General features: G+C 31.0%; 1 protein-coding gene across 8 annotated transcripts in view; it reads right to left on the bottom strand.

The window, feature by feature from the left end:
- The window catches only part of LOC145260423 (homeobox protein six1-like), a 1097433-nt gene that overhangs the window by 423526 nt on the left and 656805 nt on the right, over positions 1 to 17102 (bottom strand). Inside the window, exon 1 of one of the 8 annotated variants that reach the window (XM_080118418.1) lies at positions 9256 to 9277. The exons of the other annotated variants lie outside the window; for them this stretch is intronic. Within the exon in view, the coding sequence (XP_079974544.1) occupies position 9256 (1 nt within the window). The 5' untranslated portion in view covers positions 9257 to 9277. Of the gene's footprint in view, positions 1 to 9255; positions 9278 to 17102 lie in introns of those variants that run through there. 8 annotated transcript variants of the gene reach the window in all.

The following is a 17102-nucleotide window of genomic DNA, read 5'->3' as shown; positions in this document are numbered from 1 at the left end:
TTTGCTCATGAAATCCGCGTTTTGATTTAGGCACAGATATAGAGTGGGGGAAATTTGTCACAGTGGATTCAGCTAGACGGGTGTTTTTCGTGAAAGATTGGCGAGGGGGGACCAGGGATTGGAGTTCAGACGAGCACCTGCCATGAAAATAACGATAAAACAAGGATAGGCTCGCAACGTCTCTTCTGTGGGAGAGGGGTTGCAGGGTAGAGAAAAGGGCATCCCCCACTAAACCACGAAGTCTATTTTGTACTCTGTCAAGGCATGATAGGCTGTTTTTGGCAGCTCCTGCCCAGATATGGCAACAGTATTCCATCCTTGGCCGTACTTGGCTTTTATATAGATAGAGAATTGCATCAGTAGTGAGATATCTTCTGGAGCGGTAGAAGGATCCCACCATCTTTCCTGCGACCTTGGCAACAGACTTGATGTACGTGTTCCATTTCAGATCAGGAGTAAAGGTCAAACCCAGAAGCTTGTCAAAACACGGGGCCTCACCCAGACGAGAGCCATCCATCACAATTGATGCCAGCTGGGGATCAGAGCGTTGTTGATGTAAGGATAGGAGTTTGGTTTTGGATGCATTAAAGGTAACTAGCCACATCTTCCCCCACTGAACCACGCGCTCGAGATCAGAGGAGAGAGAATCCGAGAGAACTTCGTCATTTACAGCCTTTGATGTGTTGCCGTAGATGGTCGTGTCATCAGCATAGATGTCAACGAATGATTTAAGTATGTGTTTAGGGAGGTCATTGATGTAGATCAGGAAGAGAGTTGGGCCGAGGATTGACCCCTGAGGGACTCCAGCATTTATATTGCAGGCCTCCGATTTTTGTCCATCTACCACTACTCTTATGAGCCTATCAGAGAGAAATGATTTAATGATTGAGAAAACATTTCCAGTTATACCGTAGCTGGAAATCTTGTGAAGTAGACCCTTATGCCATACTTTGTCAAAGGCCTTTGATATGTCGAGAGCAATTGCCCTAGAAAGGAAGCCTTTGTCAAGAGATTCACTAATTCTGTGGGATATAACCGTCAGCACATCTGTGGTAGATCTTGCAGAGCGGAAACCATATTGTGTGTCACTAAGAAGGTTATTCCTGCTGAGGTGGTTTACTATTTCTCTATTTAATATTGATTCCAGTAACTTACTCATAACACAGAGAAGACTTATTGGTCTGTATTGAGAGGGAGATGACTTATCACCTGAATTCTTAAATACAGGGCAAACTGAGGAGGTCTTCCAGGGGGTCGGAAAGCACTTCTCCTTAAGGCAGCGCTTAAATAGTTTCGTAAGTATGGGAGCAAGTTCTGGTTGAAGCTTTTTTAACACTATAATTGGGATGCCATCAGGGCCAGTTGCTTTACTGGAATCTAGGTTTTTTATTAGCTTGGCGACCTCATGCACGGATATTTGTATGTTACCTAGCTTGTTCTGTGTTATAGGAGGAAATATGGGGAGTTGATGGCCTTCGTCGCATAGGGTAGAATTAGCTGCAAAGTTCTTTGCAAATAATTTGGCCTTGTCTGACGCTGACGAGATAACCTCTGGTCCATTGATAATGGTTGGGATAGAACGCACACTTCTGTTCAAGATCCTATTTGTTATTTGCCAAAACTGGTGGGAACCAAGCCGCTGATCAGCTACCTTGGATTTAACAGACTGGGCATATAGCTCTCTTGCATTTTTTATTACTCTTTTACAGTGGTTGCTGGCAGTCCTGAAAGCAGCTTTAGTCTCAGTGCATCTATTACGTTGGTAGTTATGGAAAAAGTGATTTCTGTGCGCGATAGCAGCAGCACATTCTGGGGAGAACCATGGCTGGCTGTTAGGTTTTTATTGGAATTTTTTAAATGGTATGAATTGGTCTATGCCTACAATTAACCATTCGGTCAGATCTGATACTATAGAGGACACTTCCTTTTTAAACATGGAGTGCAGAGGTAAATCAGATATGAATGTACGGAAGCTATCCCAGTCAGCCATAGAGTATCGGTATACAGTACGGTGGAGGGGTACGTCTGATGGCTTCTTACATTTTGTTTTTATCTTAACTGATACGACGGAGTGGTCGGAGGATCCTAAAGGAGAATGAACGGTACATGAACATAGCTCAGGGGAAGTTGAAAGAAAAAGGTCTAAGAGGCTTGCATATTGATTGGGTGTATCGGGCACACGGGTGGGTTCGCGAACAATCTGCGTGAGGTCATAAGCAATGGCAAAATCATGACAAAACCTCCCCTCATCATCTGTCTTATTTGAATGGGTCAGCCATTCCACGTTATGGACGTTGAAGTCACCACAGATGTGGATGTTAGCCGAGGGATGTGAAGACAGTATGTGGTCTATTTTCTCAGATATGCTCTTAAAGATAGTAACTCCGCTGTTGTGGGGCCTATAGAGGGCAAATATAAATACAGTGGTGTTAGCAAGTGCAACCCTGAAGCACATATAGGGTAAATTAGGATCTTCTCTAGAGATATCCCTGCCACATGGGAAGCCATCCTTAATGTAGGCACATATTCCATGCCCATGGCGATCTTGGGAGTCAGATTTAGCTGTTAAATTGGAGTATCCATTAATTATGAACTCATCTAGGGAAGTGGTCGGCCCTATTCCAGTTTCACATAGAAATAATATGTCCGGTTTCGTCTCCTGTAATTGGCTTTCAACCTCTGGAAGGTTGGAACGTAGACCCCTGATATTGGAGAAGGAGACCTGGTAGTAGGGGTCTACGCTGGAAGATGGGGTTCTAGGTTTAATCAAGCAAAATGAAGAACTGAAATATGTCTGCAAATGGGTAGTAAAAATAATTACATAAATTAAATAATTCATATCTAAGTAATATATATATATATATATATATATATATATATATATATATATATATATATATATATATATGATGTGTCCAAAAGTCACTGACGGGGTTTGAGTTTTAATAGATTGTTTATTTTTGATATGTTTCTGTAATTATTACACAACCTAAGACAATGTTTCTGTAATTTTTACACAACCTAAGACAATGTTTCTGTAATTTTTACACAACCTAAGACACTGAGAAATTTAAAAAAAAAAACGCAAAATTCAAACCATCTTTATATGAAAAAACAATTTTTTTTTCTTTTAAAACGTTCCCACTTTCAGCTTCGCATATTTGTGCTCTTTCGGACATGACAGATTGCAGAATCTCTGGATTACGTCATCGAAATAAAAAAAAATGTGCCTACGTTCAGATGCAAACACACACACACACACACACAAAAAGAAAACAACTTTTAACTGTTTAATTTTGGTTTATTTATGTTTAAAATCTAATTTTCGATTGCTGGTACTAAATGATATAATGATACGCATTTATTAATTTTAAAGCATTACTAAAATTAAAATCCATATATTCCCCACACGGGTATATTTACGTTTGCACAAATATATGTATACATCCGGTTGCGCATGCGCGCATAAACATTAACCCGTAACAACGTAAATAAATAAACACAAATTGCTTCTTTTGCAGATGTTCACCTGCGCACATAAATATTAACGTTATTATTTCGAAATTACTATTTAACATGGGAAGAGTGGGGGTGTTTTGCAACTATTCTTTATTACAACTATACTGTCGCTATTTTCTTACAACTAAACAACTTTAACCCGTTGACAAACATAAGAACAATTGTAGTAAAGCCAAGACTACTACTACTACTACTACTACTACTACTACTCTCTATCCGTCCCTTTTCCCTCCTTCCTTCTTTTTTATTTTTTGTTTACATTTCTAGATACAAAATAGTTGTGTGAGAACGGTGAATCTGTTGACACGTTTACTAATCTGTGCAATATTAGTTTTATTTTATTTTATTTATTTAGGTTTCATTTTTTTGGCTTCAGGTTTTATTAATTATATTTTTTTTAGATTTTAAGTTTCTATAACTTGGTTGAAGGATTCCAATATGGGGTTTTCATTCTTATATTTCTCATCGGTAGGTTCATGTGCGTTTTTGCTGCTAAATGACATTCGTCGGCGTTCGATTCGTAGGTAAATCATATTTAATTTTCGATTTTTGAGCGATTATTCGGAAAATAGGTTACTTTACACGAATAGGAAGGGTTTTTTTTTGTCATGTTTTAGTGATCCGTCCGTGATTTTTCATTTTAATATATTTCAGAGAAATTTTTCTGTTATGTAAAAAAAAAAAATCTATTGTCTTTACATCACAAATGTCACGCTCATACATGAATTCCATAGCTAACATAACATACTAACCCAACGGGTCAGGGGTAGTCAAGTACAAATTTAAAACTTTACAAAGAATCTATCTATCTATCTATCTATTTTTCTTTCTTTCTCTCTCTCTCTCTCTCTCTCTCTCTCTCTCTCTATATATATATATATATATATATATATATATGTTTATGTGTGTGTGCCCGTAATCAGAAACAACATCGGCACTGTCGGTTTCAAATCCGAACCAAGGAGGCGAATATCTGATCGCCTATGGCTGACTCTTTTCGGTGTCTGCTTATATCTATTTGTTCCGCTGCAACAGAGCTGGAGACGCCATTTCTGAGAGACAGATATAAACAGGAGCTGATGAGAGTTCGACATAGACGATCCAACATCGATTCCCCTCCACCACCGATGGATTTAAAACCGGCGGTACCAATGTCTTTTTTTTCTGATTTTCTGTAACTAATATATAAATAGATATTGCACTCGTACTTTACAGTCGAGCGCTCTGCTGGAATTCTCTTCACACAACTCACGTAAGATTATATATATATATATATATATATATATATATATATATATATATATATATATATATATATATATCTTATATCCTTTGAATTCTTATTCTCTCTTAGAATAAATAATATCGTTAGAATTCAAAGGATCAGACAGTTAAAGACGCGTTTCTCATTTTTATTTACTGTTTGATTTTTAATTTTTCGTTTGTATGTATATATGTACTGTGTGCATGTGTGTATGTGCGTACTTATATGTTTATATATTTAAGACTGACGTGGCACCTTCTCATTGGCTATACCTCCTTCTCCTCCTCCTTCTTCTCCTCCTCCTCCTCTACCTTCCTTCCTTTTCCATTCCCCTTTTCCCCGTGCATCCTCATACTTTCACTACACCGATGAAGACTGAAGGATCGGTCGAAAAATATGTACTTATGAAAAAAGTTTTTTAAGTTTTTTTCATAATATTATTATTTTGTGTTCCTGCACGTCACCAATTAAAAACGAATAAGGAAAAGTTATAAGCTTTTATACTTTTCGCATTCTTTTTTATTCATATATATATATATATATATATATATATATATATATATATATATATATATATACACACACATATATATGTATATATATAAATATATATATATATATATATATATGGTTTATGTTAGCAGCAAATATTAATTAACACTGACCATGTTGGATATACTGATTAGTTACTATTTATTTTTTTCCATTTTCCCAATGATTTATTATTTCCCTAATTAATGGAGACCGAGAATAAACAAAACATCTCCAAATTGAGTATGTGTTGATTCACAATTATCCAATCGTTCCACTTACAACCTGCGCCCAAACATCCTCACACCATATATATATATATATATATATATATATATATATATATATATATATATATATATATATATATATATATATATATATATATATATATATACTAGCTGAGAGACCCGTCATTAATCAGGATTGAATGATGATCAACGAATATTTCACACTCCTATATCCTTATTGCCATCGAAATCCTTGAAATCGCCTGGGAGGGAGCTTCACATGCCTCCCTGCGTCAACTTAATCCGAAATATATGTTGCACTCTTGAGAACATACTGTTTCTTTTATTAAATTATTTTATATAAACTTCATTTCATTAAACGAAAAAATAAAAATTATGAAATTTACATGCGGAGTTTTAAGATACAAACCACGTCATGCAAAAAGAAAAAAAAATAACAAAAAACACAAAACAAAAAAAAAACAAATAAAACACGCTATCAACCAGTAGAATTTTCACGGTCTGTTCTTCTATCATTGTTCCTAAGCGACAACATGGATAATATAGCTTTACAGATGATAGATAAATTAGAATAACTTTCGATTATCGGTTATCGTTGGCATTCTGATACAAAACTTATCTAAGATCATTCCCAGACTAAAGTTCTGTAAATTTTAAAGAATATCTGTTTAACCGTTCCGGAGTCTATAAGTAGCGAAGTTACACTCACAGACAAAAGTGCATTAATATCAATATATATATATATATATATATATATATATATATATATATATATATATATATATATATATATTCATTCATAAGCACACATATATACCTATATATATATATATATATATATATATATATATATATATATATATATACAATATTTATTACGAAACTATATATATATATATATATATATATATATATATATATATATATATATATATTTCAAGGTCGTACCAGTGGTTTTATTGCGCTGAATCAACCATAAGAGGTTGGAGGGTAAGCGTAAATTCATCAGCGACATTGAAAAACTCAATATATATATATATATATATATATATATATATATATATATATATATATATATATATATATATATTCAATGTCCCTGATGGATTCGCGCTGAATCTTTCCAAACTGTTATTGTTGATTAAGCGCAGTGAAACCGCTGGTACGACCTTGAAATATGTATATATAGTGTCGAAATAAATATTCTGTCTTCAGCTCTCATATCCAGATCGAGCACTTTATTGGATTTTTTTCATCGCCTCCTGACACGCTATATATGTACATGTGTTTATAATTAGATATCCTTTATACCTATGTACAATAGTATTACAGGCTTATGCAAACATCAGTGTAAGATGAAAATTCCTGCCGGTCGAAAGATTCCAACTCAGCCAGACTCTATTTGCTATGACTTCACATCCGGGTTACCAAAAAATAAGTAATAAACGCGCAATTGGGGAGCGGACGTTTGACAATCCAGAGTGTTTGAGCGACGAAAGTTGTATAAACGCTAGCTGACTGTCTCTTACACACACACACACACACACACACACGCACACACACACACACACACATATATATATATATATATATATATATATATATATATATATATATATATATATACTAGCAAAAGTACCCGTCGTTGACTAGGTTCAAAAACACCCTACAGAAAATGGACTCTGATATATGAAAGTATGATAGGTTATGAAAAGGAACGGTTGTAAAGAGATAGCTTCGAATTTGGGGGTGTCAAAACAAAAGCAAAATATGATAAAAGTAAAAATAAAATAGATAAACCACATAATTTATTATACCATACTTGTTCACACTGAAACACTTATCACAATATTCTGTGGATCTATATTAAAAACCTTGTTAAACTTTGTGACATATTTCCATTCTATGGGGGTCAGGTGCGAACGAACACCCCATAATTTTATTATACCATATTTTTTCAAACTGAAACATAATTATCAAAGTATACTTACGCAGATAGATAGTAAAATCTTTATTAAAGTTTGTGCCTATTTTCAAAATAAATGTTTATTTTTAATTTTTTTATAGAATATTTCCAATATATATATTTTCAGAAAGTTTTTGTTTATTTTTATTGTATTTTTACAAATATTTTTTAAATAAATATTTTTCTTCTTTTATAGAATTTATCAAATATCTTTCCAAACAATTGTTGTTTTATTTTTATATAATTTTTTACACATATTTTTTCAAATAAATGTTTCTTTTTTTAGAATTTTTCACATATATTTTTTACATAAATATTTGTTTAATTTTATGTAAACTTTTTCACATATTTTTCAAATACATATTTATTTATTTTTATAAAATTATTCACAAATTTTCTTTTGAGGAAATGTGCATTTATTTTTATGTAATTTTTTTACATATATTCATTCAAATAAATATTTGTTTATTTTTAGAATTTTTCATATATTTTTTAAAATAAATAATATTTTAATTTTTTTTAATTCTTTACAAAATTTTAAAAATAAATGTGTTTGTTATTATATAATTTTCGCCTTTATTTTTTTAGGCAATTATTTTTTTTATATAATTTAACAGATTTTTTTCAAATATATGTTCGTTTATTTTCATATAATTTTGTACATATATTTTTTTAAATAATTGTTGTTTACTTGTATAGAATTTTTTACACGGATTTTTTTTCAAATAATGTGTGTTTATTTTAATATAATATTTCAAATATATTTTTTTCACATAAATGCTTGATTATTTGTATATAATTGTTTACATTTTTGAAAACACATGTTTGTTTATTTTTATATAATTTTTCACATACATTTTTCCAGATAAACGTTTGCTTATTTGTATATAATTGTTCACAGTTTTTAAAAATACATGTTTGTTTATTTTTATATTATTTTCCCCGTATATCTTTTCAACGAAGTGTGTTATTTTACAGTTTTTTAATTCATGTTTATTTACAAATACTATTTTTTACAGATATCTTAAATAAATATTGGAAAAATAATATATATATATATATATATATATATATATATATATATATATATATATATATATATATATATATATATATATATATAGGTAATCATTTGGAAAAAATAGCAGTTTACGAATAGTTATATTTATTATATTTAAAAGTGACATTTTCCTATGAAAAAAATTCTGAGAAAATGAAATAAAACAATCAAAAATGTGTGGAACGTAATTGGGCGGGGTCGCCAAATTGACTAGCATCGTCTATTTCTTTTAACGTGTCATGACGTAGACAATAGTTAATGACTGGAGTAACTAAACAAACGTAATCACTTATTGTATATCATACTTGGTATTTTCTAACGGCCATCCACAATAGTACTGGCCAAACATAACGTTGCTTCACCATATTAGATAACTGAAATAAGCTCGTCATAATTCCTGTAGTAGATACTGGATTACTACTTAATGTATACAGCGCATGGTATTCCCAATTAATCGCCCATTTTAGTACTGGACAGACACAAAGTTGCTCAACAGTTTTAGAAAATTGAAATAAGAGCGAATTACTTACTGGCAATAGATAGTGCATTACTATTTAGTGTTCTATAGCAATCGGTATTCCCAAATGTACGCCCATTTTAATACTCGCCAGACATGACGTTGCTTAACCGTTTTAAAGACTTGAAACAACATTGTAATACTTACTGGCAAGCTGACATAGTCCTTTTCATCAGTCTAGGCAACACAATGCGTGTTTTTTTTTTCACTTCCGTGCAAGATGACCTTTCGTATTTTTTAGGAGGGGGAAGAAAGGGAGGAGTGTGAGGAACGAGATTTACGAAAATGGTTGTTTACGATTGAATTTCTGTTGGCGAATATTTCTTAGTTGTCTGAGATAAGATCGTAGGAAAAAAAAATTCGGAATGTGCTTGTCTACACACTAGGGAGATTGTCTTTTGGTCCTATGCTGAAATTCCGTCACTTAACTTTTTTCGTTTTTTTTTTTCAAATCCGATTATAAGAATGACAATTTTAGATGTCAGATATAAACACATGGTGGTCTGTTATTTATTAAGTTCAGAAAAGATATTCTGTCTGATTGCCTGTATGTATGCGTATATCTAGCTCTTTCATTATATGATTGGATGGCGTACACTTGGACTGATGATTCCTAACGTGGATGATACGCGAACGCCTCTGTGTAGCTTCAGGACCATCAGTATGTTTGCCATAAACACACAGATAGGCATACACATACAGATAGGCATACACACACACACACACACACACACATATATGTGTGCCCCACCACGAATATATGTATATATATATATATATATATATATTAGTGGTGGGACGATTCCAATATTTTTCACGATTCCGATACAATTACCGATTCCGTACGAATTCCCGATTCCGATTCAATTACCGATCCCGATTCCGATTCTTTATAAATCTCTATATATTTTAATGTAATGTTGTTATTTTGTGCCGATTACTGTAAAAAAACACACACACATCATAAATGTGCATGTATTTTCTCAAACGTAAAAACACACTTGTAAGGGTGTGATCTAGAGATTTTAGTCTTACTGGAATTTTAAATCGAAAAATATTTCTTATTTTATTATTACTACAAGCAGTGGAAGACGTTTTATAAAATCAAAATAAAATAAAATAGATAACTAAAGAAATCGGTTTTAGCATCGGAAAATAGGCTCAAATATTTACCGATTCCGATACCCCAAAAATTCCGATATTTTCGATTCCGATTAATCATCCTAACACTAATATATATATATATATATATATATATATATATATATATATATATATATATATATATATATATATATATTAATCCCGTTCACCCACCCCTAACAATGCATGCATATCGCCACTTTACTATTTGGCACCGTACTACGGAAAATTTAAGAAGGTGTTGGTTTACCTTACATTTAAACTTCTGCATATCAGCACAGTAAAGGAAGCAGGTAGCAGGAAGGGAATTCCAAGGTCTAGCTGCTGAAAGGGAAGAAACTATTAGAATAGAAAACCTTCAGGGACCACAACAGTGAAAGGATGTGATTTGGTTGTTAAGTGATTTCGTCGGGGATATGTATGTTGAGGGGGCGCAAGTGAAAAGAGTTCATCAGAACACCATTGCGGCGATGGGACTGTATAGAGGTGCGCATGCTGCTACATTCTGACCAAAATTTAGCAGCTTGACGAACTTTAAAAAAAAATTTTCTAATGAAACTCAACAAGGACGATCTGGCTTACTTACTATAAAAATGCTGGATTATTTTGCTGTCTTAAGTTTCTCCTCCCCCCTCTTTTGTGCTTATGAGGAGATTATATTCATAATCAAAATATTTGCCAATTATTGTCAATGCTTATTGTTAATTTTAATAAAACGAATATCGTTTCTGAAACGGTCGTACATTCGATTTGATTGTGTTTGTTTTTCCTTTTGAAACTGATTTATAATTTACAATTATCAATCTTTGTAGTCAATATTAATATAGTTCTAGGATAAATATACCTATTGAGCTTATTATATATTTACATTGTTATGAGCACTGTTGTTAATACATTAAAATAAACTTTGCTCTTTAGACTATAGGTCTAATTCCCTCTATGGATTTAATCTATATAATTATAAAACTCAAATGACCTTGTAACGAGTGACGTAACCCACTTTCCGGTTTACGACATCCGGTTGCGCATGCGTGCATAAACATTAACCCATAACAACGTAAACAAATTGACAGAAATAGCTTCTTTTGCAGATTTTCACCTGCGCACTGAAATATTAACGTTATTATTTCGAAATTATTATTTATTATTATTATTTAACATGGAAAGAGTGGGGGTGTTTTGCAACTATTCTTTATTACAACTATACTGTCGCTGTTTTCTTACAACTAAACAACTTTAACCCGTTGACAAACATGAGAACAATTATAGTAAAGCGAAGACTACTACTACTACTACTACTACTACTACTACTACTACTACTACTCTCTATCCGTCCCTTTTCCTTCCTTCCATCTTTTTTATTTTTTGTTTAAATTTCAAGATACAAAATAGTTGTGTGAGAACGGTGAATTTGTTGACACGTTTATTAATCTGTTTCAATATTAGTTTTATTTTATTTTATTTATTTAGGTTTTATTTTTTTGCTTCAGGTTTTATTAATTATTTTCTTTTAGATTTTAAGTTTCTATAACTTGGTTGAAGGATTCCAATATGGGTTTTTCATTCTTATATTTCTCATCGGTAGGTTCATGTGCGTTTTTGTTGCTAAATGACTTTCGTCGGCATTCGATTCGTAGGAAAATCCTGTTTAATTTTCGATTTTTGGGCGATTATTCGGAAAAATAGGTAACTTTACATGAATAGGAAGGATTTTTTTGTCATGTTTTAGTGATCCGTCCGTGATTTTTCATTTTAATATACTTTCATACAAATGTTTCTCATCTAAAAAAAAAACGAACTATTTTCTTTACGTCACAAGTGTCACGCTCATACATGAATTCCATAGCTAATAAAACATACTGACCCAACGGATCACGGGTAGTCTAGTATTTAATAAAATCCAAATTTAATATTTTATATTCAACCATATTCAGTACAAATAAACTTTACTTTACTTGTAGACATAATTCCAATCATGATATTATGATTTGTTATGCTGTAGTTTCGGTTTCGATTCTATCTGATGGCACTCAAACCATACATATTTTTTTAACTTTTGTAATCATGACTACATATTTGGTACAATATAATATGAAAACATTTACTCTATAATAATAAATAATCTACGTAAATTAAAATATCATATTTAAGCGTACTTTACTACCGGGCAACAAAGTGAGCGCCTACTAGTATATATATATATATATATATATATATATATATATATATATATATATATATATATATATATGTGTATATATGTATGTATATATATGTATATGTATGTATATGTTTGTATGTATATATATGTATGTATATATATGTATATATGTATGTATATTTATGTATATATATATTTATGTATATATATACGTATATATATTTATGCATATATATACGTATATATATTTATGTATATGTATGTATATGTTTGTATGTATATATATGTATATATATGTATGTATATATATGTATATGTTTGTATGTATATATATATGTATATATATGTATATTTATGTATATATATTTATGTATGTATATATATATATATTTATGTATATGTATATTTATGTATATATATACGTATATATATATATTTATATATATAAATATACTTATATATATACTTATGTATATATATATATATATATATATATATATATATATATATATATATATTGTACTGTAGATATATAATAAGCTCAATATGTATAGATATACTGGAGGTATTTTTATATTGAGTAAAACGATTCATAATTTGAATTAAAAATCAGTTTCATAAGGAAAATAAAACAAGATTCACTAGATTGTACGATCGTTTCAGAGATAATGTTTATTTTATTTAAATTAACAATAAATATTAATAATTATTTGACAATAATTTTGTCCATTAATAACAAAGTCTCATCATAAGCAAAAATAGGTGGAGGAGGGAACAGTTAAAGGCACCAAAATAAAACTAGCATCTTAGTCGTGTGGCAGGCAAATATTCCTGGAAATATTTAAAAGTAAAAATAAAATTAAATACAATATAAATAAAATAAAATAAAGACCAAGTTATTAATTTTATGTTGATAAATAAATAAATTATAATATTTATAATTATAATAGAGTAAAATAGAAAATTATGCATAAGGTTAAAAGAAACAAGAAAACTTTTATTTTATGTATAAAAATAAATCTATACCATTTTTATCTCCATTAGAAAATCAGTTTCAATTTGAGTAAGTCTATCCTCTGGCATGCTGTTATTTTTGTCTCCTAGTTAGAATAATTAATTATCGTTTATATTACTTTAAAACGCTGTTCTAATGTACGGTTGGAACGCCAAAATTTAAAATTCAAAACTTATTGAATTATACATATATAAATAGAGAGAGTATTTGTTAGTCGCTGAAGGCCAGTTATTTACAACGGTTCAATATATGCATACAGTGGCAAACTGACCACAGATGGACAATGCATATTAAGTCTGTGTTTGTCTCCAGTTCGTTCCAAGGTCATCAAATCTCAGGAGAAGACGGAAGTGCTCTTCTCCGAGACACGAATGTCTGAAAATATAAAATGGCATCTCGCGCCTGGGGACATGGAAGAAACTGGATTTCGTATTTCTCATGTTAATTCTAAAAGCACATCTGTTGGATCGAATGAATGAATTCACTTGCCTGGAATTCATAGTAATATTTCTTTTTCATCTATTTATAATGGTGATAGGGTGTGTGTCTGAAATAAAAACTCACTCGACGATATCAAATCATATTCTGAAACGGTGTTCTCTACTGTATAATAGAAGCAAACACATATTCTTTGTGGCTTATATATATATATATATATATATATATATATATATACATATATATATGTATATATATGTATGTATATATATGTATGTATATATATATATGTATATATATATGTATGTATATATATGTATAATTATACATGTATATATATACATGTATACATACATATATATATGTATGCATTAGTGTATTTAGGCAGCATTCCTTCATTCAGGCAAACATTATTAAAAACAACAGAGATACCTTGCTTAATGATTGTTTTTTTCATTTTTTCGATCTTTCATAATACTCGCATGCACATGTCTCGGTTACTATATATAAATAAATATAATATTTATGTGTACGTTACGACCTGGCAACACCGGGCGGTCTGCAAATAGATATATAAAAGAACAAAATCTGTATCTCAAATTTCAAGATGTTGTTCAGCTTTCCGTTTATTTCCTTCGGTATGTTAAAGAATTCAATTACTGACAGCACTTGTTTCGTAGCACAGAAACAATCATATAATTATTACCTTAATTATTAAATATTTTCCGCCTTGACTTATCAGAAGCATAAAATCCCATTTACTTTTAAGAGGGAAAAAAATAAAGAATTTGGGCTTGATTACTTAGCCTCGAAAAACATCTGAAGAGTTGCATGCGGCGAAAGCATAACACCCTAGCGTATGTAGAAATAAAAATAAGTATTATTATTTTTTAATCAATTATATATATAATATATATATATGTGTGTATATATATATATTATGTTATATTATATATCGCTTTTATCTAAATCATGCTTAGAAGAAATATACATTAGAAGTGTATTTTGGTCTTCTTTTCGAAAGGGTCTTTTTAATGGTTTATGTATAGAACTCCTCCTCTCCCCAAAAACCTAAACCCTCAGCAATTCATTATGACACTGCGTTCGATATTCTTCAATATTTACACACACACACACACACACACACACACACACACACACACACACACACACACACACACATATATATATAGCGAGAGAGAGAGAGAGAGAGAGAGAGAGAGAGAGAGAGAGAGAGAAAGAGAGAGACGTTAGCGATACTTTTTGAATGAATTCAATTATTTATACGAAAGTTTTGTCCTTTGACCAATTTGTTATCCCTCTATATGGGAAGCGGCATACATATTATTTTAAAAATATAATTATCCATAGACACGTGTTTCGTCGTTATGACGCATCAGATTTAGCCACTCTGATGAGTCGTAGACGATGAAACACGTGTCAGTGGATAATTATATTTTTAAAATAATATATGTGTGTGTCTGTGTGTCTGTGTGTCCAATATAATATTCTTTTCCAGTTATGTTTCGTATACCGTGCATACCAATATTTTTTTGTTAGAAGCTCAATCGCAATGTAAGTTAAATAGAACAACAGAGAATCTATAAAATAATAACAGTACAGCTACATTCATTGTTCCAAATATTTACTTTACTTACAAAAAATTTTTTTTAGCCTTTTAAAACTTTCGAACATTTCCTTTTACAGATCTGTTTCGTTGTGCAGAAACAATCAATTATTATGATATCAATATCGAATCTTTTCGTGCGAATACTCTTAAGAAAATAGATTTTTTATTGGGCTATGAAAGAAATAAGCATGACAGTATAATATCGAAAAAAAAAAAAAGGAATTCCATAGAAGATTTAGCATCGCGTATTTATATAAGTAGACATCTTAGTATTAAGTGTCTGTTCATAGATATACGTACTTTTCGTTTCTTCTTTTCTGGTTTCTTTATTCCTTCTATTTCGTACAACATTATTCAGAACTCTTTTTTTTTTTTTACTGACGTCATCGAATCTCGACCACCCTTACATCTACACCGCTTTCCCCAAACAGTTTCTTGAAATGTAATTATACACATTACGACGCCCTGTCGTTCCACCCGATCCCATTGCCCCAGTAAGCCCCATTTAGTCACCCTTCGCCCCATTTCACTTTAACCCCTATAAACTTGCCAATATCTTCTTTTTTCTATTCTCCCACCCACAACCCCTGATCGCCCAAATTGTTTGAATCGACCCTCAGCCGGCTTGACCCGTAAAATCGAGAACGGGAACGATTGGCAAGCGATAACATATGGATCCCCTTCAGTTTGCAGTCGGATCGGAAAATACGCGGGAACGGATTGTTGAAGTGGGGTCGGGGTTTAGTGAGAGGCTGGAGTGGGGGTAAAACGGGTTGCACTAAATCCCTAGACACACTTTTTATATTTTCTAATTAAACGTTTTAATCATTTTGGTTTTCCCATATTTGTCGCAGACTATATCCCCCTACTACTCCGCCAACTTATAGTGGTCTCCCTTGAGGCGAATTCTAATCACATTGGACTTTTGAATATATATATATATATATATATATATATATATATATATATATATATATATATATATATGTATATATATGTTTATATATATATGTATTTGTATATATATATGTGTATATATATGTATATATATAGATGTATATATATATATGTATATATGTATATGATTATATGTATATATACGTACATATATATGTATATATGTATATATATACGTACATATATATTTGTATATGTATATATATATATGTATATATGTATATATATATTTATATGTATATATATGCATATATGTATATATATTTATATGTATATATATGTACATATATATATGTATATATAGTTATATGTATATATATATGTATATATACGTACATATATATGTATATATATGTATAGGTATATATATATATATGTATATATATGTACATATATATGTACCTATTTACTGTGCCTCCCCACGGGACAGAGTTAGACACCAGGGTCGTTTTTTAACGTGGAGAAAAGGTACAAAAATAAAAATTGTCTCAGTCGTGAAGGATTTCTCCTCCACCGAAAGAGAACAAGAAATAGAAGTGCAGCATCTGAACAACAGATACTACACTTTGTGTATATATATGCATATATAGATTTGTATATATACCTATATGTATATATATGTGTATATATGTATATATACATATGTATAT

Source organism: Euprymna scolopes, chromosome 36 (assembly GCF_053919585.1).
Source record: "Euprymna scolopes isolate OS-2025 chromosome 36, ASM5391958v1, whole genome shotgun sequence".
In the NCBI taxonomy this organism is placed as follows: Eukaryota; Metazoa; Mollusca; class Cephalopoda; order Sepiida; family Sepiolidae; genus Euprymna; species Euprymna scolopes.
Note: the sequence above shows the minus strand (reverse complement) of the source record. Positions and strands in the feature narration are given on the sequence as shown.